At 43.4% G+C, this 26311-nt stretch overlaps 1 protein-coding gene across 4 annotated transcripts in view; it reads left to right on the forward strand.

Annotated features, from left to right (window-relative positions):
- The window catches only part of CEP57L1 (centrosomal protein 57 like 1), an 87018-nt gene that overhangs the window by 22327 nt on the left and 38380 nt on the right, over nt 1-26311 (forward strand). For all 4 annotated transcript variants that reach the window (XM_068279439.1, XM_068279441.1, XM_068279440.1 and 1 more), the window contains 3 exons: nt 11757-11940; nt 22202-22378; nt 23828-23949. In XM_068279439.1, coding sequence (XP_068135540.1) covers nt 11757-11940; nt 22202-22378; nt 23828-23949 — 483 coding nt within the window. The remainder of the gene's footprint in view (nt 1-11756; nt 11941-22201; nt 22379-23827; nt 23950-26311) is intronic.

Below are 26311 nucleotides of genomic sequence, written 5' to 3' on the forward strand. Positions count from 1 at the left end.
CCACTCTGTTACATGGCGATCCTGCTTTTGCAGGTTATGCAATGCCTAGTGTGAAAATTAATCTAAATGGAACTTGAACTGAGAGCAATACGGATGCTGCCATCTTCATTTAAACAATGCCAGTTTCCTGACCTCTACAGTCTGGTCCATAAATATTGGGCTGTTGACACAATTCCAACATTTATGGCTCTATACACAACCACATTGGATTTGAAATTAAATGAACATGATGCGTTTTAACTGCAGACTGTCAGCTTTAATTTGAGGGTATTTACATCTAAATCAGGTGAACTGTGTAAGAATTACAATAGTTTGCATATGTGCTTCCCACTTGTTAAAGAATGCTAACCTAGAAATAAAAAACACATATATAAGTAGATAAATACTACTTCTACTTATATAACAACAGATGTATTGTGCTATCCACGTACTGATTCCTGTGAATTTTATTAAGGAAAAGCAGAAAATCCTATTCTAGGCAGTGGCAATCTTGCCAAGCTAATGCTGACATCATATCCTCCCCGACTCTGTGTTTCCCCCCCTCCCTTCTTTTGCTCATTGTGTATTCATTAGCTGCCCTCCTCCCAGAGTCTTCAGACACTCCCACTGAGGTGTATACTAGGCACTACACTGTCTTATCCTCCAATCGCTGAGTCACCTCAGCATTGCTTGTAAACACAAGTGAGCAGAGGTGTTTCAGATAAGAAAGCTAGGCAGGGAAATAAAGCCTCATCTTCACGGGTAGATGAGGCTGCGATCCGGCGGCTCGATTAACCGCCGGATCACCTCTTCCGTGTGCCCACCACGTCCCCGCGCGTGCGCCGGATTCGATTACCTGCGCGGCCCCGCCAGCGCCGCTTATCTTCCGCTCGATTCCCTGCCATTGTCCCCTTGCGGGGAACGAGCAGGGAATCGGCGGTGGGGAGATCCGTCCTGTCGGATCAAGCCACATCGCTGCTGCATCTACGCGTGTAGATGCGGCTTAAATGGAAGAGGAGGAATATATTATAGATAAAAAGAACTCCCATTAAACTCTTTGGCACTAGGGCCAGTGCTCATAAAGTATGTGATAACTCCAAACCATAACAGCTGAAAAAGTTTTGCAAGTTTTGAATGCAGGATTAGCATCTTTATCACTTAATACACTCAGACCAGTTGCTGTTGAAATTTAATTTTTATGGTGACAATACCGCTTTAAGGGACCAAAAGTAATGGGACAGAATAAAAATCGTAAACCAAACTTTCACTTTTTAATACTTGGTTGCAAATCCTTTGCAGTCAATTGCAGCCTGAAGTCTGAAATGCACAGACATCACCACATGATGGGTTTCATCCCTGTTGATACTCTGCCAGGCCTCTACTGCAACTATCTTCAGTTCCGGCTTGCTCTGAACATTTGGATGAATATGAGCAGATAATATTGCCTGAAACACTTCTGAATTCATCCTGCTGCTTTTGTCAGCAGTCACATCATCAATAAATACAAGAGAACCACATCAATAAATACAAGAGAACCAGTTACATTGGCAGCCATGCCAAATGCTTCAGAACTCATTGGAAGGTGCTTCACAGTGCAGATGGACTATGACCCAAAGCATACTGCAAAAGCAACCAAAGAGTTTTTTGAAGAGAAAGAAGTGTTACACAATGGCCAAGTCAATCACCTGACCTGAATCCGACTGACCATGCATTTCACTTGCTGAAGACAGAACTGAAGGGAAAATTCCCCAAGAACAAGCAGGAACTGAAGACAGTTTCAGTAGAGGCCTGGCAAAGCCTCACCAGGGATGAAACCCAGCATCTGGTGATGTCTATGCGTTCCAGACTTCAGGCAGTAATTGACTGCAAAGGCTTTGCAACCAAGTTTTAAAAAGTGAAAGTTTGATTTATGATTATTATTCTGTCCCATTACTTTTGGTCTCTTAACAAGTGGGAGGTACATATGCAAACTGTTGTAATTCCTACACCTGATTTGGATGTAAATACCCTCAAATTAAAGTTGACAGTCTGCAGCTAAAGTGTACCAGAGATCTTGAAACGTTAAGATTTGATACTTACTTACCTGGAGCGTCCTCCTGCCCCATAAACACGCCTGAGCCCCATGCCGTCCTCCCGCGGTCTGCCGTTCAGCCACAATCAGTCCTGGTAACTGGCTCAGTCGTGTCAGTTCAGGTCTACAGCGCATGCGGTCCGTGCATGCGCAGAAGACCTAGACTGGATCCAACTGAGCCAGTTACTGGGGCTGGTCGCGGCTGAACCGCAAACCGCTGGAGGACGGCGTGGACTCAGACGTGTTTATGGGGCAGGATAATGCCCCGGGTAAGTATCAAATCTTTACTTTTTCAAGATCTCTGGTACACATTAAAGCACATAGTGTTTGTTTCATTTCCAATCCAAAAATGTTAGTGTGTTGATGTCCCAATATTTATGGACCTGACTGTATGCCAGCGCACTGGCCCATAATGAGCATGCAGATCAGAAACTCTGACTCCAGTTTGACTCCACTAGCTGCATGCTTGCTGACTCAAGCGTGACTAAAAAACAAGTTAAAGGGACCCTGAGCACTCATTAAAAATGAAATAGTGACTTACCTGGGACTTCCTCCAGCCTACCGTAGGCCGCAAGGTGCCCCGGTGTCCTCCTGGTTCCTGTCCCGGCTGGCGCCTCAGTTATGGTGCAAATTCAGCCTGAAGTCGTCAGGCCTTCTTCCCTCTTTGCCGATCCGTGTCCTCACGGCAGACAGCTACGCGTCATCACGCTGGCCGGCGTGAGAGTGGTTTTCTAATATTGAACTACGCATGTGCAGGACTCTCACGCCGGCTGGCATGATGAGGCGTAGCCAGCCGGCGTGATAACGTGGATCGGCAAAGTGGGAAGCAGGCCTGACGACTTCAGGCCAAAGTCGTACCATAACTGAGGCGCCAGGAAGGCCGGGGGACCTTGTGGCCTATGGTGATCTGGAGGAAGCCCCACATAAGTCAAAATTTCATTTTTTTTTTAATGAGTACTCAGGGTCCCTTTAAGCCAAAAGCTGAACTGACAGCCAGGCAACTGAGGGAATGAAGATTGCAGCCTTCATTCCTCATGTTGTGATCCTTTTAAAGGACAACTGAAGTGAGTGGTATATGGAGGCATTTAAACAATACCAGTTGCCTGGCAGTCCTGCTGATCTATTTGGCTGCAGTAGTGTCTGAATAACGCCAGAAACAACTCACTACAGTTCTTTAAATCTCCTGCCGAGGCTTTCCTTACTCTGTGGACTTTCATTGGACCAATAGAAAGCTCGGGCATGAAGTTCATGGATGCTTTTTGCCATTGCTCTCATTTCGCCACAATACTAAACTGAATGGGAACGTCAGCAGAAGCAACTGTGAATTTCTATGTTGATCCACTGATCTGACCAGTTAAAAAAAATAAAGAGGAAGGCCAGAGCTGAGCAATAAGTGTTGCTATATAACCAAGGATGTGGACATTTAAACAATGCTTCATTAATTCCCTAGCGGTATTGACAGATTATCCGTCCATACAAAACATGCTGTGAACAGTATAAAAGTGCATACACATCAATACTCTCCTGCACTGTATACTAGACCCTTGCTTGACACATTTTGGCAAGTTACAGGGAAAAAAAAGTCATAAATTAATTTCATCACTTTTTGCACAGAAATACTGGGGAAATTAAATGCCAGGGAGGTTAACAGCCCTGAATGAACCAGGAAAATGAAATCGCCAGATTTTTAAAACTAGCAATATAATTGCCAGGCAAGCTTTTTATCATTTGGTCATGCAGAAATAGATCTGATTGGGCCAAAGTACTTTTTCCTACCTTTAAAAAAAAATAAATAAATATATATATATATATATATATATATATATATATATATATATATATATATATATATATATATACTAGCTGATTGCCCGGCGTTGCCCGGGTATGTATTTGGCTGGTGTTGGCTCTGCATACTTTTTCTAACCCTAACGCACAATTACTCACTGACCAAGTTTGTGAGCTTTGCGGTCTTTGGTATCAATAATTTGCATTGAAATGAAAAAATCTGACTGGCTGTTTGTGGCTCCACACCCTTTTCTGAATTTGAACCCCAGTCACCCAATAACCAACTGTACCAGGTTTGAGGCCTGTGCCATTAACAGTGCAAGAATGGTAGCAATTAAATATTCCCCTTGAAAAGCAATAGGTGAAGTTTGATTCACTTTTGTAGGCTCCACCCACTTTTCTGAATATTAATCCCAGTCCCCCAGTGACCAACTGTGCAAAGTTTAAAAGCTTTGACATTAACAGTGTAAGAATGGCTGCAGTTTACATTTTCCCAGTGAAATTTGTATTTGTCTCCACCCATTGATGACCCGGCATTGCCCGTGTATGTATTTGGCTGGTGTTAGCTCCGCCCACTTTCTAACCCTAACGCACAAACACTTAATGACCAAGTTTGTGAGCTTTGGGGTCCTTGGCATCAATTTGGATATTCCCATAGAAATTAAACAAATCAGATTGGCTGTTTGTGGCTTCACCCCCTCTCCAGCATTTGAACCCCAGTCACCCAATGACCAACTGTAGCAGGTTTGAGGCATCTGCTATTAACAGTAGAAAAATGGCAGCAATTTAAATATTTCACTTGAAAATCAACAGGTGAATTTTGATTGGCTATTATAGGCTCCACCCACTTCCCTGAATATTAATCTCAGTCACTCAGTGACCATCTGGCCAAAGTTTGGGAACCCTGCCATAAACAGTGTAAGAAGGGCTGCAGTTTACACTTTCCCAGTGAAATTTGTTTTTTGGCTCCGACCACTTTTTGTAACCTGGACACAAAGGAACTACTCCATGAACAAGTTTGTGAACTTTGGGGTCCTTGGCATCAATAATTTGTATTTTCCCATGAAATGAAACAAATCTGATTCACTGTTTGTGGCTCTGTCCCCTTTTCTGAATTTGATCCCCAGTGACTCAATGACCAACTGTACCAGGTCTGTGGCTTGTGCCACTAACAGTGCAAGAATGGCAGCAATTGTAATATTCTCCTTGAAAAGTGACATGTGATTTTTGATTGGGATTTTTAGGTTCCACCCACTTTTCTGAACATTAATCCCAGTCACCCAGTAACCAGCTATGCTAAGTTTGAGAACCCTTCCATTAACAGTGAAGAAGGGCTGCAGTTTACAATTTCCCAGAAAAATCTGTTTTAACTCCACCCACTTTTTGTAACTTGGACACACAGTCACTACACAATGACCAAGTTTGTGAGCTTTTGGGTTCCTGGCATCAAAATTGTGGTAATGGAAGCAGTTTATCCAGAAAAGAAATCTGGCTGTTTTTGGCTCCGCCCCTTTACTGAATTTGAACCCCAGACACTTAACGACCGACTGTAGCAGGTTTGAGGCCTCTGCCATTAACAGTGTAAGAATGGCTGCAGTTGCAATATTCCCCTTGAAGATCAAAAGGTGAATTTTGATTGGCTGCTGTAGGCTCCACCCACTTTCCTGAATATTAGTCCCAGTCACCCAGTGGCCAACTGTGTCACGTTTGAGAACCCTGCCAATAACAGAATGGCTGAAATCAATCTAACAAATCTGATTGGCTTTTTGGGGCTCCACCCCTTTAGTGAATTTGGACCCCAGTCACCCAATGACTGACTGTATCAGGTTTGAGGCCTCTGCCATTAACAGTGTAAGAATGGTAGCAATGTGAATATTCCCCTTGAAAATCAATAGGTAAATTTTGATTGGCTGTTGTAGGCTCCACCCACATTTCTGAATATTCATCCCAGTCACCCAGTGGCCAATTGTGTACAGTTTGGGAACCCTGCCATGTTAAAAATGTAGTTGTTGCCACCGCCCACTTTTTCTAAACTTGACATACAGTCACTCAATTATCAAGTTTATCAGCTTTGGGGTCCTTGGTATCAATACTTTGTATATTCCCATTTAAAAACAAACCTTATTGGCTGTTTGTGGCTCCGCCCCCTTTCTGAGTTTGGGCCCTAGTCACCCAGTGACCAACTGTACCAGGTTTGAGGCATCTGCTTTTAACAGCATAAGAGAATGGTAGCAGCTTAAACATTCCCTTTGAAAATCAAAAGGTGAATTTTTATTGGCTGTTGTAGGCTCCACCCACCTTCCAAAATCTTAATCTCAGTTACCCAATGACCAACTGTGCAAAGTTTGAGAACCCTGCCATTAACGATGTAAGAATGGCTGCAGTTTATATTTTCCCAGTAAAAGCCTTTTGGCTCCGCCCACTTTTTGTAACCTGGACACACAGTCATTCAATGACCACGTTTGTGAGCTTTCAGGTTCCTGGCATCAAAAATGCGCGAATGGAAGCAGTTTATCCACCAAGGAAACCTGATTGGCTGTATGTGGCCCCGCCCCTTTAGTTCATTTGGACCCCAGTCACCCAATGACGACTGTAGCAAGTTTGAAGCCTCTGCCATTAACAGTGTAAGAATGGCAGCAGTTTAAATATTCCCCTTGAAAATCAATAGGTGAATTTTGATTGGCTGTTGTAGGCTCCACCCACTTTCTTGAATCTTAATCGGATTTACCCAGTGACCAACTGTGTCAAGTTTGAGAACCCTGCGATTAACAGTCTAAGAATAGCTGCAGTTTACATTTTCCCATTTAAAATTAACGGCTGAAATTTGATTGGCTGTTTTATGCTCTGCCCACTTTTCCTGGATTTGTAACCTCGGTCACCAAGTGACCACCTGTGCCAAGTGTGGGGACTGTGGCTTGATTACTGTGAGAATGGCAGACTTTTCCATTTTTTCCATTGACTTGAATGGGTAAAATCTGATTTGCTGTATGTAGCTCCGCCCACGTGTGCAGGGGGGACCGAGACCCCCAGAACATATCGTAGTAAGGGATCTGTATACCAAGTTTCGTTCAAATCGGTACACACACACACACACACACACACACACACACACACACACACACACACACACACACACACACACACACACACACACACACACACACACACACACACACACACACACACACACACACACACACACACACACACACACACCTACATCCGATTTTATATATATATATATATATAGATATATACATACCTGGGGCCTCCTCCAGCCCCCTTCAAGCTGATTGGATCCTAGGCTTGGTAATTTTGCAAGTCGGCGCAGTCCAGCTGTGCGCTCCTTCGTCTGGGAGCGTTTTGCACCTGTGCAGTACTGTACTACTGTGCAGACGCGTGCAGCCAGGCCACGCAAGTGCAGTACGCCCGACTTGCGAAGGATCCAGGAGGTGGCGGAGGACAGGGAGATCAGATTCATAACTCCTTAATATCAATTGTTTACCTACACTTTCACCACTCAATATAAGGACAGACTCCAGCTAATATTGTCCTTACCTCCACTTGTACTGTACTGCTTGATGCAGTGCTAAGCTGTAAGGTAAAGTATAAGAGAGTCGATCCCTCAGGAGACAGTTTGGGTGCCAAGCACCACACCAATGCCTCGCTCTGCTATAGCAGTGGGGAGGAGTGATGGCATACGATGGAGAGGCTTCTGGTGAGATGGGTAAGGAAGTGAATGGACTTGGCCACTGTTTATCTCTTAAAAATCTGGCATGTCAAATAATTAAGTGACTTCAGCAGACCTCAAGGGACAACTGTACACACGTTAGATCTTCATCCAAGACAACCTTGACCAACCACCTTGGAGAACAGTCTTGCATGTGTTTGAGGCTATACAGCTGTGAGTTGCATACCGCTTCCTTTGAGTGGCCCAGCCACACTCTCTCACTGAAAAAGTCTACCTTTCTCAATAATTGTACAGTCAATAAAGCATTGATCAATAGGGCCTATGATGATTGATTTTGGTTAGATGCAGAGTACAGGGGAGCATCCCATGAGAAGGAAGGAGTAGACCATGGTAGCATCACAGGGATGGGAGTGAGGCCAGAGTTAACAACATACCTGGATCAGCCACATCCACGGCAGCAGTAATCTAGGACAAGGAGACAGGCTAGAAGAAAAGGAGATATATGGCAGGTAAGTTACAGATGATTATAGCAGAATCGGGGTCAAGCAGTAGCAAATAGGTTATGCATACAGTGATTTCTGAACTCCAGTTATAGGATCTAATGAATTCCAGCCTATGAAAACAATGCTGTTTCACTCCTGTGATTGCAGTTACAGTAAGATCTAGTTCACACTAGGTCCGGAAACATATCCGTGGCTCCGTTTTTCAGCCTGGATCAAAACCGGAGCCACGGATAGCAATGTTAAAAATAGCAGCTGTCTTCACCCAAGAAAAAAACTGATCAGTCTGAGTTTGCAGGGACCCGTTTTCAAAACCTGAACGGACAGTCCGGATTTGCTGCATTTTCGCGGACCCCGGATACACGGAGGGGTAGTGAAAAGCAATGGGAAAACAGATCCCCCATCTTCACAGGCCGTTTTAGGGACAAAACGGATACGTTTCTGTGTCACAGCCTGTGGGTGAGAGGGGGCCGCCATGCTGGAGGGGTATAGCAGATAGGACGGAGGTGGCGGCGGGAAGGAGGGGGGGTCACCCCCTCACCTCGGTCCAATGTCCCCGCTACCCCTCCAGCTAGTTTCACATTTAAAAATCGTTTAAAATCAATATAATGTAACAGGCGGCGAGCGGGGAACTTACTTCTCACCGCTGCCATGTCACTTCCTGTAATGCCGTCCTCTGATGTTCATTGGACGGCATTACAGGAAGTGACGCGGTGGAGCGCAAGGAAGTAAGTTCCCTGATCGCCACCTGCTACATTATATTGATTTTGACTGATTTTTAAATTATTAAAACTAGCTTGAGGGGGAGCGGGGAAGGGGGGACCCAGATGAGGGGGGGCGGGGGAACGACCCCCTCCCAACCGCTGCCCCCTTACTGCCTGCTCTCCCCTTCAGCATGGCGGCCCCCCCACCCAGGGGTGGGGAAGTTTCCACGAACTGGAAAGGTCCTAGCAAAAAAAGCAAATTCTCTCAGAACAGAGAGAAAAAAAATGTTTACAAATACGGATCCGTTCTGCAGGGGACAAGTGTGGACCTAGCCTAAAAGAGAGCTGGAGTGAACATAATGTAATTAATACAATAGTTTTTTTTTTAATAATAATTTATAAATTTAGTATTTGCTCATAGTAAAATCTTTCCTCACCCTGAATTACGTTGTGAAATTTATCACAGGTGGTGACATCTTCAGTGCTGTCAGGTGCATCTCTGCAGAATATAGGTTTCTGAGAATTCTAAAGCCAGTGGAAATAATGCCTGGTCTCCCAGAATGCTCTGGGAGGAGAATTTCACATAGCTAAACAGCCTAGGCTAAACATCACTGGGAGGGCAGAGCTACATACCAATATACAGCAGTATTTATTTCTGATGCTGAAACCAGGAAAATTACTGTATATGGGTATATTGAATAATTTACTGCATTCTGCTACCGGTATATGTTGCTACTGTTTTGACACAAAAGTCAGTGACTGTGATAAGAACATTTACACTTTACTGTCAGGGCCGTTTCCACTAGAGCGAATCTGCAAGCGTTTTCTGCATGCAGATTCACATAACCAATACAAGTGGATGGGGCTGTTTCAACTTGTCAGGAATGCTATGCGGTCTGCTGTGCAGAAAAAATCTGCACGGCAGAGCCGTCAGAATTCACATGCCGCACACCCGCACACTATTCGTCGGTAATGTAACTAAATAGGAAAACCGCAAGCATTTTAGTCTTGCAGTTTTCCCGGCGTTTCCGCTTCAAAACCCATGTCAATGGTTACCGGCATTGACATGGTTAAAATCTCATAGCGCAAACTGCGAGCGATTCTGCGTGAAAATCCGCATGGAAATGCGAACGCATCTGCACCCACGCGACGGACCCACAACGCACAAGTGGAAACGGGCCCTTAGTGTAAGGTCTGGAGTTCAGCCATAAGAAATAAGGGTAATTGTGCAGATTCACTTTCACAGAGAGACATGCTTTCAACTTGTTTTTAATGAAATGCTCACACCATCTGTCAGAGATTAGGCAAGTTTCTATAATTATCTGTGTTCCATGGATAGACAGAAAATGCTTTTTGCTCTCTTTCTTCATTTAATAATAGCAGATGGCCTGGCTGTTGGAATTCACAGTAAACGTAAAGACATCAAACACTGTAAAAATAAAATTAACACCTTAAAATATGATGCACGAGGCAATTAATGCTTTTCAACACACTTCCCTCTGTTTAGTGATGAAATGAAAGATTTAAGTGAGTCATAGCATGAATAATGGAATTTTTTTTTCTATGGGAAAGAGGATGTGTTGTCAGAATGGTGAACTGTTGGCTGCAGTTTCCATTTGCAGTTAGGAATTAGCCTAGCCATGCTGACAGTAAAAATTGTAGCGATACTGGACTGCAGGCTCAATATTCTAGCACAAAAAGTATATTTCACAATTATACCAGTAATATGTTCCATTTGCTGGCCGTGGCTTGACTGTTCTCCATATCCTGGCCTTATTATTATTATTATTTATTGAATTTATAAAGCGTCAACATATTACGCAGCGCTGGACAATAAATATATACAATGATGACAGACCTAACAAGGTTATACAACATAGAACAAAGTTATACATGCAAATTGTACAAAATACATGATCATGTGATATGGGCTGGTTAGGTAGGCCCAGTAATACAAGTACAGGCTGTCATAGGACAGGAGCACATGATCCTGTAGATTACACTAGGGAATAGAGGACCCTGCCAGAGGCTTACAATCTAAAGGGTGGGGTGGAAACTCTAGGTGGGGCTGTTAAATATTCAGTAGAGAGTTACTGTGTGGTAGGAGGTGGGTAGGCCATCATAAAGAGGTGGGTTTTTAGGGCTTGCTTGAATGAGTTGAAAGAGGGAGCAAGTCTGATGGGTGGTGGAAGGGCGTTCCAGAGGGTGGGGGCAGCTCTTGAGAAATCCTGCAGGCGGGCATGGCAGTGTGAAATGCGTGGGGTGGTGAGGCGAAGGTCGTTGGGAGGATCGGAGGGGGCGACCTGGTGTATACCTGTGAACAAGCTCCGAGATGTAGGTAGGGCAGGTTTTGTGCACAGATTTATACGCCAGGCATAGAATCCTGAAAGTTATCCTGAAACGGATAGGGAGCCAGTGCAGGGATTCACAAAGGGGAGATGTGGATGCGGAGCGGTGCGAAGAATGGATGAGTCTTGCAGCCGCGTTCATCACTGATTGCAGGGGGGCAGTGCGTTTCAAGGGGAGGCCAGAAATGAGGGAGTTACAGTAATCCAGCCTGGACAAAAATTGTGACTGGATGCATTGAATCGTTTTCTTTCAAAATGGTATTTTGTGCTCATTTTAAAATAACTTTTTTTTAACACTTTTCAATTAAAATCTACCAAAAAACTAGGTGAAAAAAGGACCATCAAAATTATATTTGAGTACTTCCTTGCTTGCTAGTGGCATAAAAGGTGTGATTAATATCCCTTAGGACAACGGTGTCCAAAATCCGGCCCGTGGGCCATTTGCAGCCCACCGAGCGTTTTCTAGTGGCCTCAATGTTCTTTAAAGTTTTTAATGGCATGCGGCCCAACAGCCACCCAAGGTTGCTCCACCCCCTCCCACAATGTAGCCCCACCCCTTTACCATTAGCCCCACAGCTTTATTTTTTCCACTACTGCATAATTATAAGAATTTTATATTTAAACATAGCTTGAGTATTATGTCATATGTTTATAAAGTTTTGTTGTAATTTGCAGCTCCTAAAAATGGACTCTGTGCTAAAGGACAGTTACTTGGACAGCTATTATCATCTTCCTGCTACCAAACCCCTAACAGACCTCTTGGACTCTAAGTCTTCATCTATAAGAAAACCTCCACCTTCCACTATGAAAGATCCAAGTTCTCCTTCATATGACATTCTAGAAGTTCCCAATAGCAAAGGTAAGCTTGTTTCCCTTTTTTTAGTTAGCATACTATACCGGACAAGAAAATGGACCCAGAACAGGGAGCAAACTGCAAATCAGAATCTGAATCGGATGTAAAAACTGATTAAAAAGCGGAATCTGAATCGGAATCGCGTGCAGTGTGCAAGAGGCCTAATGGATTTTGATGTGCTTGCTTTTATTACTTGAAGAATTTGATAGGAAACTAAATTCTGACAGTCCACGACACGGAACACTGGAATGGAGGCTATTCAGTTAACTAAACCAATATCAAAGGATAAGTCAATGTATTACATCTTTTTTCAGGCCTCTTTCACACTTGAGGCTGAACTGTATGCTGGTTGGGCAGTTCAGCCTCCCATCTGCTGACCACTGAGCCACTTTCTTCCTCTAATGTTAATGCAGCTGAATGGCAGTGTTTGCTTTACACCCTGTGCTACTACCTGACGGGAGAAAAACATGGGACAGGCTCAGACATAACTTAATGCGTTAGATACCTTTCCGCTGCCGGCGCCTTCTATGTGTAAGAGTCCTCAGGTTGCTTCACTCACATTTGCAAATTATTAGTACACTCTTCAAGTTATTTTTTTTCTCTTTGCCTGTTAACCAACGGCCTCCATGGAATCTGAAGTCATGTTTAGCTATTGTAGGTACCAGAGATTTGTGAAATTGGTCCTCTGGCCTTCTATCTCCAGATAGAGAGATGGATAATGGCACCCTTTAGACAATGAAGCGGGGAAAAAAAATGATGATATAATGAATTGGTTGTGTAGTACAGCTAAGGAATAAAACATTAGGAGCAGAGATACAAGTCTAATATTGTTTCCAGTACAGGAAGAGTTCAGAAACTCCAGTTATCTATTCAAAAGAGCCATTGAGCTCCATGACGTTCAAAGTCGCAGAGAGCTCTGTCTTCTGAAACTTATTATCTCAAGTGTCTCTAACTGCTGATACAAACGCCGGCGGAAGCCATATCAGGGACATCTCACCTGTTCCATGGTGGTGTAAGGCCCCATCATGCTGCCCCGGAAGCTGCGCGGCCAATCCTCTCTCCATTCTCTGTCGTTAACACCCCCCGCCTCCGGCAGCTTCTCATGCGTCGCGTAATGACGCAATCAGGAGAAGCCCCCTAGTGGCGGCTCCTACTAACTGCATCATTATGCGACGCATGGGAAGCAGCCGGGGGGGGGGGGGGGAGGACAGTGAATGGAGAGAGGACGGGCCACGCAGCTTCCAGGCAGCACGATGGGACGTTACACCGCCATGAAACAGGTGAGATGTGACGTTACACCGCCATGAAACAGGTGAGATGTAACCTATCTGGCTTCCGCTGCGCCTACTCTGCTTAAAGAATGGGGGCAAAGGTGGCACATGGGAGACACACAAGGGGACACATAAGAGACACATGGGGCATACAAGGAGGAACATGGGAGAGGCACAAGGGAGATACAAGGAGGCAAATTTGACACACAATGGAGACCAAGGAGACTCTGGGGCCAGAGATGAGACAGAGGGGGACACTGGAGGCACAAGGGATAGAAATGGCACAGCGTCCCGACTTAAGAATGGATTCAGGTTAAGAATGAACCTACAGTCCCTATCTCGTTCGTTAACCGAGGACGACCTGTAGTGTGTTAACTGCAAATATTAGAAAATGATGCAATGTTACCATATATAAAAATAAATAAAATAAATAAATAAATATATATATATATATATATATATATATATATATATATATGAAAATAAAAATGAGAATATTTTCTTTGCTACTAATGTTCCTGTAATTATCCGTACTACACATACAATTCATTATATCATAATTATTTTTTTTTTTTTGCTTCAGTGTCTCTTTAAAGGACTTACGCGGCCAACGGTGGAAAAAAAGTGAATTACCTGTATCGTCGTTTCAGGCACGGAGGGCGCCCTCCGTGCCGATCTGCCGGGTCCCCCTGCTCATTATCCCCCCTGGCCGGCTCCCGACCCCACGGCCCGGGTCGGGCTCTCCTGCCTCAGGAAAGATGGCCGCTTCCTCTGGCCGCGGCTGCGCAGTCCGCCTGGCCGTGAGTGCGGCTGCGCAGCTCTAGGGCCAACACCCCCCCCCCCCCCGATCCACGCTACGTAGCGTGGATCGGGGGTGTTGGCCCTAGAGCTGCGCAGCCGCCCTCGCGGCCAGGCGGACTGCGCAGCCGCGGCCAGAGGAAGCGGCCATCTCTCGTGAGGCAGGAGAGCCCGACCCGGGCCGTGGGGTCGGGAGCCGGCCAGGTGGGATAATGAGCAGGGGGACCCGGCGGATCGGCACGGAGGGCGCGGACGGCGTCCTCCGTGCCTGAAATGACAATACAGGTAATTAACTTTTTTTTCCACCGTTGGCCTCGTAAGTCCTTTAAAGCTTATTGGAAAAAGTGCTTCATGCCTCCTGAAAATGGTTAAATACGGTAATTACCAACTGTTCCATATACTGTATTTTTAGGACCATAAAACACACTTTTTCTCCCTGAAAAGTGTGTGTGTGTGTGGGGGGAGTCTGTGCATCTTATGGACCAAGTACAAGGAGTCCCCTGACTTGCGCAAGGCCGCCTGTCAAAAACCTGAGCGGCTCTTGCCTTTTTCATGATTGCTAACTCAGTAAAGGACCACCCTTAAAGAGACACTGAAGCGAAAAAAAATTATGATATTATGATTTGTATGTGTAGTACAGCTAAGAAATAAAACATTAAGATCAGATACATCAGTCTAATTGTTTCCAGTACAGGAAGAGTTGAGAAACTCCAGTTGTTATCTCTATGCAAACAAGCCATTAAGCTCTCCGACTAAATTAGTCGTGGAGAGGGCTGTTATCTGACTTTTATTATCTCAACTGTAAGTGAACTATTTACTTTTTCTCTGCTAGAGGAGAGGTCATTACTTCACAGACTGCTCTGAAAGACTAATTTTGAATGCTGAGTGTTGTGTAATCTGCACATATTATAGAATGATGCAATGTTAGAAAAAACACTATATACCTGAAAATAAAAGTATGAGAATATTTTCTTTGCTGCTTATTTTCTAGTAATTATTCATAGTACACAACCAATTCACTATATCATATTTTTTTTTTCGCTTCAGTGTCTCTTTAAAGCGTTGCTATCATATAAATCCGGCATAGCGGGGTCTGAACCCTCTATAACAGTAATTATAGATTGACGGTGTACCTTGAAATAAATCAGAGCAATCAGTATTTCATTTTATATTAAAAAAACTGTATTTGCTTATCATACAGCATATATACAAAATATGAACAGTTCCAAGTAGTGTTTCCTTCTAACATTATTCCATCTTATCAAGGCTTTATAGCCGAGCAATCATCAATTTTCTAAGTACATTCAAAAAAGAATATAACAGTTGTGTTATGTATTGATGATTATGTATGTATTGATTTGTTGTTACCCAAATATAGTTTACAATGTGCCTTTGGAATTATCTTAGCTCCTGAGGCACTACTCTGATATTGTTAGGACCCTGAAAAGAAAAAATATACAGTTTCCGCATTACAGTCACAATTCCTACAAGCCAGGAAGTGTTATATCACTTCTAACATTCTATTATTTGTGTCCGCACGCACATCAGTTTATGATAGTATGCTCCAAACAAATCATGATTGTTAATTATGTGTATTCCTAATTATGCAGGGTAATATCTTACCACTCCTTAAAGGACCACTATTGTGAAAAATTGTAAAATTTAAAATCCATATGTATAGAAGTACATTTCTCCTACAGTAAAATGCGCTAACTTACTTGTCTCCTATGTTTCTGTCGCTTACAGTAAGCATTTAAAATCTGATGGGTTTTGGACTAGTCAATATCATCATAGGGGATTCTCAGTATTTGCCTTATTCTTTTTTTAAGGATCTGCTAAAAGATGCCTTCTGGCCTCTCAACTTTACTTGTTGCTCACTATTTTAGCAGTTCAGCTGAACAACGCCGCTAAGTGCTTTTACAAATAAAGAAATCCCAGAGAATCCCCTATGAGAAGATGGACTAGTTCAAAATCTGACAGATTTTCACAATCTATTGTAAGTGATAACGACCTAGGAGAAAAATAATTTGAAGTGCATTAGAAATAAATGTACATTTTATAGGTATGCTTATACATGTATATATATATATATATATATATATATATATATATATATATATATATATATATATATATATATATATATATATATATATATATATATATATATATATATATATATTGCAATACTGGTCTTTTAAGCTTTTCCACTATATTAAGCAGCAGAGAACTGTTCAATGTTGTGGATTTTACTTTAAGTGGCCTTAGAGTGAGAGGGAGTAGGGCCTTATTTATTTTCTTATAAACAATGCTCATTGCCTGTCTGCCTGGCCTTCTGATCCTCTGCCTCTAATACTTTCAACCACTGACTCACAGTACACATCAGGTCATCTGGCTACCCTGGCCATATTCTTGTTTCAGGTTTGTGGTTTGGGTGCTACTGAAGCCAAAAATATCAGGAACACAGCCAGGCAACTATCATTATTGAAAAGAAAAGAAATCTGGCAGCTTCTATATCCCTCTAGCAAGAATGGTCCCTTAAAGCTGATCCGAGATGAAAAACTAACTATAGCAAGTAACTTGGCTATATATCTTATATAAAGTTGTAGAGTAGATGGTTTTAAAGGATACCCGAACATGATGAGATAGACATGTGTATGTACAGTGCCTAGCACACAAATAACTATGCTGTGTTCTCTTTCTCTGCCTGAAAGAGTTAAATATCAGGTATGCAAGTGGCTGACTCAGTCCTGACTCAGACAGGAAGTGACTACAGTGTGACCCTCACTGATAAGAAATTCCAACTATAAAACACTTTCCTAGCAGAAAATGGCTTCTGGGAGCAAGAAAGAGATAAAAAGGGGAATTTCTTATCAGTGAGGGTCACACTGTAGTCACTTCCTGTCTGAGTCAGGACTGAGTCGCCACTTGCATACCTGATAATTAACTCTTTCAAGAAAGAGAAAGAAAAAACTGAACACAGCATAGTTATTTGTGTGCTAGGCACTGTACATACACATGTCTATCTCATCATGTCACATGTCAGTTAGGGTATCCTTTAAACAGTAAATCTAGCTGCAAACCGCTTCAACAGTATATGATTATATATTCTTGTGATCAAATGAGAGCAGCCATATTCTGCTTGTCATCATTACACAGCCAAACTGCTCTGTATCTGCACCCCTCAGCCTGTGAAAACTGCACTCCCCCCTGCTTTTGAAATCTCAGCAGCTCTCGGCTGGTAATGCCTCCTCCTCCTCTTTCGGTAAAAGCCTCCTCCTCCCCAGACTGAGCTCCCATGAGCACTTGCTACATAGGATTTAGAATGCCTAGAGAAGCCCTAGCCCTAGAGAAAGCTGCTCCACCAATATTTCGCTGCAACCTACCCCCTAACCCCCAGCCCTGGCGCACTACCCATACTCGCAACATCCAGAGGAAAACGACGCGCCACTGAACGGAAATATAGGAAAACTAGACTTAACCAGGATTTCCTACAGTACAAGACTAACCTGCTGCAGTTCCACACTGCCCTTGCTTATGCGAAGCAGGAATACTTTACCAAGCTCATCAGAGCACAAGCTTCCAACCCCTGGCGTCTTTTTGTAATTTAACTCTCTGCTTAAACCCCCCCCCCCCCCCTCCCCCTCCCACCCTCTGTTTCCTCCCTCTCTGCCACAGATTTAGCCACCCACTTCACCAACAAAATTGTCTCCATCCGTCAGGAAATATCCAATCTTCACCTCCCATCCCCTCACAACCAGCTCCTCCTCCACCCTATCCTCCCGTCACATCCTTCACTCCCACTACCAACGAGGAAGTCAACCACCTACTGCAGACTTCCCATACCACTACTTCCCTCCTTGACCCCATCCCTTCTGATTTACTCCAGCCTCACTTCACGGAATTGGCCCCAGTCCTCACTACCCTGTTCAACCTCTCCCTATCCACAGGCACCTCCCCTCAGACTTCAAGCAGGCCACTGTACTACCCCCTGCTCAAGAAACCCTCCCTCGACCCCTCCCTACCATCCAACTACTGCCCTATCTCCCTCCTTCCCTTTGCCTCAAAACTCCTTGAGTGTCTGGTTCACAAACACCTGACCCAGTACCTCAACGTCGACTCACTGCTAGACCCACTGCAATCTGGATTTCGGCCTGCCAACTCACCCGAAACAGCTCACACCAAAGTGGTCAATGACCTTGCCTTAGCTAAAGCTGAAGGTAAATACTCCATTCTCCTCCTCCTTGACCTTTCAGCAGCTTTTGACACAGTAGATCATCCCCTACTCCTCCAGTCCATGGGCATTCACGATCTCTCCCTGACCTGGCTTTCATCCTACCTCTCCAACCGCTCCTTCACGACCGCCTTCAATGAGTCCTCATCCACCCCCAACCACCTCTCGGTGGGAGTCCCCCAAGGCTCGGTCCTTGTCCCCCTACTGTTCACCCTATACACCTCCTCCATTGGCAAGGTTATCTCCTCCATGGGTTTTAACTATCATCTGTATGCAGATGACGCCCAGATCTACCTCCACACCCCTGACCTATCCACCACTGCCATGGACAAGGTCTCCTCCTGCCTATCAGCCATCTCTTCCTGGATGTCCGCTAGGTTCCTGAAACTAAATCTAGACAAAACGGAATTTATGATCTTCCCACCCCGGCCATCCATGAACCTCCCAGATGTGCATGTCACTGTTAACCACACTACCATTCGCCCTATCTCTCAAGCCCGCTGTCTGGGTGTCACCCTGGACTCCGCACTCTCCTTCACTCTCCACATCCAAAACCTCACAAAGTCCTGCAACTTTCACCTTTGTAACATCTGTAAGATTTGCCCTTTCCTGACCTCTGCCACCACCAAACTCCTCATCCATGCCCTCATAATTTCCCGCCTCGACTACTGCAATGCCCTTCTGTCTGGTCTCCCTATGACCCGAACAGCCCCACTGCAGTCCATCAAGAATGCGGCAGCCAGAATTATCCACTCCTCCCATCGCTCCACCACCGCGGATCCCCCTCCTTGAATCCTTCCACTGGCTTCCTATCCAGTTTCAGATTCAAGATACTGTGTCTGACCTACAAATCTGTCCACCCTACGTTTCCGATCTTACTCAGAGGTACACACCTAGCCACTCACTCCGCTCTTCCAATGAACTTCGCCTAACCGCCCCCCGCATCACCCGGTCCCATGCACGCCTCCAGGACCTCTGAAGAGCTGCTCCAACACTATGGAACTCCCTACCTTCACCCATTAGGGCAGCCCCCTCCTTCAACATCTTCAAGAAAGCCCTCAAAACTCACCTTTTCACTCTGGCCTACTACCCCTCACAAGTGCTCTAAACCCACAGCTGAACTCTGGTTCCCTACCATTCTTGTCCTTACCTCACCCTCTAGATTGTAAGCTTTTGGGCGGGGTCCTCCTCCTTTTGTGTCCTACCTGATCATGCACCTCCATTACTGTGCACCCATTCTATGCATCTGAGTGAACCTAACTTGCCTAATCTCCATGCTCCACTCCAGTGACTGACTAAGCATTACCTTGTACTCATACTGTGCTGCATGATCTGGTCGTTCTTGTATTCAGGTATTGTCATTTTCCTGTATGTCACCCCTAAATATTGTCTGCAACCTAAACTAATGTCCAGCGCTGCGTAATATGTTGGCACTTTATAAATATAATAAATAATAAATAAATGCCTAGATTCTGTAGGAGCTGTGGGCACGGCCTGTTTAGTTTATAGGGAATTAGGTCATTAAAGAGAACCCGGGGCGGGGTTCTTCCATCGCAATCCATATACAGAGGCTGGGTCTGTCTATAGAGCCCAGCCTCTGTTGCTAGTTAGTTCCCTCCAAAGCCCCCCTCTGCGCGCTGTCAGACCCCATAAAACACAGCCGCGCTACGCTGCTGTGTTTACCTCACTATTGTCAGTCTCGGCTGCTCCCCCGCCTGCTGAATCGCTCCGGTCCCCGCCCGCGTCCCTTCCCTCCAATCAGCGGGGACGGAAGGGACGTGAGCGGGGACCGGAGCGATTCAGGAGGCGGGGGAGCGGCGAGACTGACAGTAGTGAGCTAAACACAGCCGGCTGCGACACGCTGCTTGTCGCCAGCGCGGCTGTGTTTTATGGGGTCTGACAGCGCGCAGGGGGGGCTTTGAAAGAAACTAACTAGCAACAGAGGCTGGGCTCTATAGACAGACCTAGCCTCTGTATATCGATTGCGATGGAAGAACCCCACCTCGGGTTCTCTTTAAAACAAACAAAAAATTAAGTATTTGGCTTGAGGAATGCCCTATAAAATATATATGTAAAGGGCACAATTATGAAATGTGTAAAAGTTTATCTCGGATCCACTTTAAAGAGTAACTGTCAGGCTGCAAAAGCTAATTTAAACCTCTATTCTCCTGTGTTAAACAGTTTAGAAGGAAGCCAAAAAGGCAATACTGAAGTTAAAAATCTCTCTTACTTTTGATGTGTGCTGAACTGCAAGGATGTTAGACACAAGCTCTCAAAAGGACGAAAGGCCGCATACCATACTGCAAAGCATTCTGGGGCTGCTTGGGTCCTCCCCTGGGCTGCTAGTGAGAAAGTACAGGCTCAAGTTACAACAGCGTAGCACTGAAAACTGAAAAATCTCTGGGCAGAGTACACTGCAGGAGTCCGCTATTATTCCTAGCCACATGGCTGATCAATATTCACTGCACAGTAGTGTTTTCCATTACGGATGTTTTGTGTGAGTCGAATCATCAGGAAGCAGGGAGGACATGACGACACATTTGGCTTCATAGGAGACAGACAAACATGGAACCTGCCATGAGCTGTCAGGAGCATCATTCTCTGCAAATACTATATAAAAATTCTGTGAAATCCAAACGTGGACAGTGAAATGCATATGTAATGTAAGTACAGCCAATCTTTAGCTACTGATATATGTGTTTTTTTTTCTCTGAGACCCTATACCTAACAGCTCCTCTTTAAGCCTGAAATGTTACCAAACTTGGTGAGGGGGCAAACATGTAAAGCTAGTGACTGATGTTTGAGAAATTGTGATCAGCAATCATGGACAAATTGTGTAGCTGTTCTGCAATCTCTGGGCCCTGAATAATGAGGCTGACTATAATAAAAGCATACAACAGCTTTATCACTATACGGTGCCCTTGCTTGGTTCCTTGCAAGATTGGGAAGTGTTCCCACCTAACCCTGCACATCTGACATAAGCCCTTGGCTCAGACCATAAAGATTGACCCAACCATATAAACTCCTTTTAACAAACCCACTGCACACAGAACTATTTAAAAAGAAGGGGGTACAAATGACATAGCAGCATAGATAACAAGTACAACCTATGATGCAGAATGGGAAGAGAACTCGGCTCAGTCATGCTTCGTTAATGCTTCGTTATTTCCTTAGTTATTTCCAGTTGCCTGGCAGTCCGGCTAATCTTTGTCTGCAGCAGTGTCTGAATCACATACCTAATGCTGGGAATACACGGTTTGTGTCTGCCGCTCGATTCTCCGATCGATCGTTTTTGCCGCTCGATTCTGCAGCCGATTCTCTTATCTTCCGCTCGTTTTTCTTATCTTTTTCCATTCACTTCTATCAGAAATCAAGCAGTGATCTGATCGAATGGGAGATTGAACATGTTGGAAATGATCTATTGAGCCATCTATCTGCGGCAGAAACTAACCGTGTATTCCCAGCATTAAACAACTATGCATCTTATCTCACCAGAAACACAATCTGCATGCTTGCTCAGGGTCTATGGCTAAAAGTATTAGAGCCAGAGGGGGAGCCAGGACACTGGTATTATTTAAAAGGAAATGAATATAACAGCCTCCATATACCTCTCACTTCAGGTTCCCTTTAAGTTATGTACTATGGCACACTAGTGATCCTTGGTACCGTTATAAACGATATTTCAGAGAGTTGGCCTCACGTGACTTACAAAACTGTCTCGGGTTGCTTGTGAAAAATATTGATGCTTTAAATAGTGTTTTGTCCAGATACTCCACATTCGTAGCTAAAATAGCCATTGTACATAACCATTCTTTCTCTGTCTCTCCTTTTCTCTCACTTCCACTCTCTCCCTCCTTCCCCCCTTTTTTTTTTTTTCTTTCTTTTTTTTTTTTTTTCTTTTTTTTTTTTTTTTTTTTTTACTGTCCGGCTTATCTTAATCTTTGTCTCGTGTAATTTATGGCAGCTTTAGTCTCAGCACTGAAAACTCTTCAAGAGAAGATTTCCCGGTTAGAATTGGAGAAGTGTAAAGCACAGAACCGGCTAACAAGCTTATCCTTAGAGAATGCTGAACACAAGAAGGCCTTGACTGAAAAAGAAAAGAGTGAGGCTGCTCAGCATGAAGCTATACGACAGAAGAATGGTAATACTACCTTCTCACAATAAATACAATATTTGCCTCTTTATCACAGTGTCTGTTTGTTTAATCTCAGTGCTGCCTGTGCCTTCACTGATATTTTGCTCTTTTCTGAGACCCTTCCTGCCACATCTTACTGTATTTGTGAGATTGTCTTCTGTGATGTGATTTTTGCATCCACATCATTTACAGTCGCACCATCTCACGAATGTCTGGCTGCTGCTAGAGGCTTATGTGAAATGCATATCTAAATTAATTGTCTGACACTTGCCAGTGTTTAATTTTTTCTTATCCATGCACTTCGTATGATACTACCATCACCCCACACACTTTTGGCAACCTTGGGGTCATAAAGCTAGTGCAGCCCTCATATCTTTCCCTCTCTACCTAAAATCTGCCACTTCTTCCCCGTCCCATACAATAGTGATGGGTGCCCCCTTAACCCTTTACTTCCATACTTTAAAGAGACTTCGTAACAAAAATTGCATCCTGTTTTTTTATCACCCTACAAGTTCCAAAAGCTATTCTAATGTGTTCTGGCTTTCTGCAGCACGTTCTACTATCACCATCTCTGTAATAAATCAACTTATCTCTCTCTTGTCAGACTTGTCAGCCTGTGTCTGGAAGGCTGCCAAGTTCTTCAGTGTTGTGGTTCTGTGATGCATCTCCACCCTCCAGGCCCCTCTCTGCACACTGCCTGTGTGTTATTTAGATTATGGCAGGTTCTCTCTGCTCTATTATCTTTTACAAGCTGGATAAATCCTCCACTGAGCTGGCTGGGCTTTCACATACTGAGGAATTACATACAGGAAGAGCTGTCTGCACTCTGCAGGAAGAAAAAGGCTGACACTTCAGTGGAAGATAGCTGCAGGGGGAAAGAAACACACAAATGATCTCTTGAGATTAAAAAGGAAGGGTGTATACAGCCTGCTTGTGTATGGATGTATTTTCTATGTGTGGACATACTGTACATCAACCTACTTCCTGTTTTGGTGGCCATTTTGTTTGTTTATAAACAAACTTTTTAAAACTGTTTTTAACCACTTTTAACGCGGCGAGGAGCGGCGAAATTGTGACAGAGGGGAATAGGAGATGTCCCCTAACGCACTGGTATGTTTACTTTTGTGCGATTTTAACAATACAGATTCTCTTTAACAAGCCACAAAGACCTAATAACAAATAACAAGTTTTGCCAACTTAACTTCCTTTACCCCATAACAAGCAATGTAGTTGCTGAACTTTTCCCAGGCCCAGTGCTGACAGTACATTTTATGCAAACTAAAATGATAGAGATTTTGTCTCGAGTTCTGCTTTAGTTTGCTTACCTCGCTATTTGTGTACTTATTTTTCCACTTGGGCCACTTGCCAAAATGCAAAAATATTTTTTTAAAAAGCCAGGTGTTCCACACACTTTAGTCATGCATGTATTTTTGTTTTGTTTTTTCTCTGTTGTAGACGTAATTACCCAGCTGAATTCAGCACAGCAGCGTTGCACCCTCCTGGAGAAGCAGCTGGGATACATGAGGAAGATGGTTCAGAATGCTGAACAGGAGAAGAATACAGTCCTCAACCAGCAGGTTCTACTGTTGTTTTCTTCTAAGTTTAGTATTACAACGTGAGATGCAGAGATCAATGAGAAGGCAGCTTATTTTGTCCCTTTTTTATTGGTGACCTGGATTAGCTTGGTAAATCAGTCTGCACCCTACAAGAAAACGGAATACACTTCACTGAATCCTAGCTGCCTTAGTAATATCTCCCCACTCTTACTACAGCAGTTTTTCAGTATTTCATTTCATACAAATTGTGTTTCCATATGCTGATACAATGAGGCAGCTCCACACTCTCCAAAATAGAAGGCTTAATTTCACTGTTTGATTGAACTACTTCTTGCGCATTATCTGGGATGCATCTGGGATTCAGCATAATAATTTCAAAAATTGAGGCTCCCTCCTCTTGAATTTTTGAGTATATTTAGAATCGGAATGCAATAATGATTCTCTTTTGAGTTCATTTCCTCCATTCCTTATTTTATGCAGATTTTGTTTAATATGCATGTAACTAAAATATTGTTTGTTAGAATGCTGTAATCACGTCTTATAATTAAATATTACTGATGCATTTCTTTTGCCAGTTGATCAGGGAGAACATGTGTGCAGAGGCCTCAATTGTTAGAAAGATTACAATCCGATTCCATGAACATATTTATATCTGTGTAGGCCACATGGACACTCTATAATCTTAGTTCTCAACAGGCCATAGACATATCCTTGGACACTTGGATTGGGTGGTATTTGAATGAGTCGAGGTCAGTCTTAGCAATTGCTATGCAAATTGCTGGCACTAAATTAATTAAAAAAAACAAACTTCAAAATTACCAGAGAATGCTGTAAAAATTGCTGCAAACACACTTAAGCAAATTGGATTGCGATTTCTAGTGGGCCCTAGCCCTTAGGCCTCCTGCACACTGCAAGTGATTCCGATTCAGATTCCGCTTTTTAATCAGTTTTTACATCCGATTCAGATTCCGATTTGCAGTGTGCAGGGAGCAAACTGCAAATCGGAATCTGAATCGGATGTAAAAACTGATTAAAAAGCGGAATCTGAACCGGAATCACTTGCAGTGTGCAAGAGGCCTTAAAATGAGTTTGAAGATCTACAACAAAAGAATTAATCATATATAAAGATATCTGAAAAGTGTTATTAGTTATTTAAAAGCATAAAGGAATGTTATAAAAAAACATTTATATTAAAAATCAAGTACTTCTAACCAATAAATATGGATCAAGAGGTGGGTGGAATTTTGTTATTCATAATAGGGGATGTTCTGTAAATACCATCTGACTTATACAGGTATCTGCTATAATGGTGTTGAGAAACTCTGCACTATATCATATACAACTTTATAAAGTTACATGCAATAAGCTGATGTCTTTGATTGCTACAAAAAAATATATAGACAGACACCAGGGGCACCTGTACATTCTTGATAAAAGTACCTGAAAAGAATGATTTGCATAAGTTGCAAGTTTATGGGCCGAAATCTTGCAATTTCCAAGGGGAACTGTTGAGAAAATAACGTCATTAATAAAATAACTTATACAGTATGCATTTGTAGATTAATTAGTCAGTGTTTGCCCGTTGTAAAATCTTTTTCCATAGGTGGCGTCGTCTTTAATCCTGGCAGTTGATCTCAACAGAATGCTTGTTTACTGAGTGTTCTAAAGCCAGTAGAAAATATACCTGGTCCTCCAGAATGCTCTGGGCATGAGAACTAAGCGTATTTAATGAGCCTAGGCTAAGCATCACTGGGAGGGCAGTGCTGCATACAGGATTCAAAAAAAAAAAAAAAAACATATATAATTTTTACATATTTAGTATTATTTATATATTAATATTTATTATTTTTTATATATTTATTTATTATTATTTATAATTATAGTGTTTCTGATGCTGAAACCAGGAAAATCACAGTAAAAGTGGGTATCCTGAATAATGTACTGCATTCTACTAGATTTCCCTACAATGCCTCTACCATCTCTTATCCTCAGTGATTTTCTGCTACACAGGCTTTTGTATGAGAAGTGATGGCTGCTGAGGGATTATGCTTGAAATATCAATTAACAGATTTTGTAACTGGCTGTTCCTCCCTGAAGAAAAACCTTTGCAGTATAAAGTTGTTGGGAATAAGCAATTTGTAGCATTCATTAATCTCCGTCCGTATGTGGCATTGGCCTAGATGCAGCTGTGTGTTTTGTCAGGGAAACAGAATGTATACATTACGGCAGGCACGTGCAGAGGGGGGTGCTCTGGGTGCCCAGGCCCCCCCCCCCCCCCTTTTAAAATCAGCAAAAAAGGCCTCTCTGATCGCGCAAAATAAGCCCCGTCCCCAACCGCGGTAAGCCCCGCCCACCCGCGAGAAGCCCCGTCTCCGTCTGGGGA

The sequence above is a fragment of the Hyperolius riggenbachi genome, chromosome 4 (genome assembly GCF_040937935.1).
Source record: "Hyperolius riggenbachi isolate aHypRig1 chromosome 4, aHypRig1.pri, whole genome shotgun sequence".
Taxonomy (NCBI): domain Eukaryota; kingdom Metazoa; phylum Chordata; class Amphibia; order Anura; family Hyperoliidae; genus Hyperolius; species Hyperolius riggenbachi.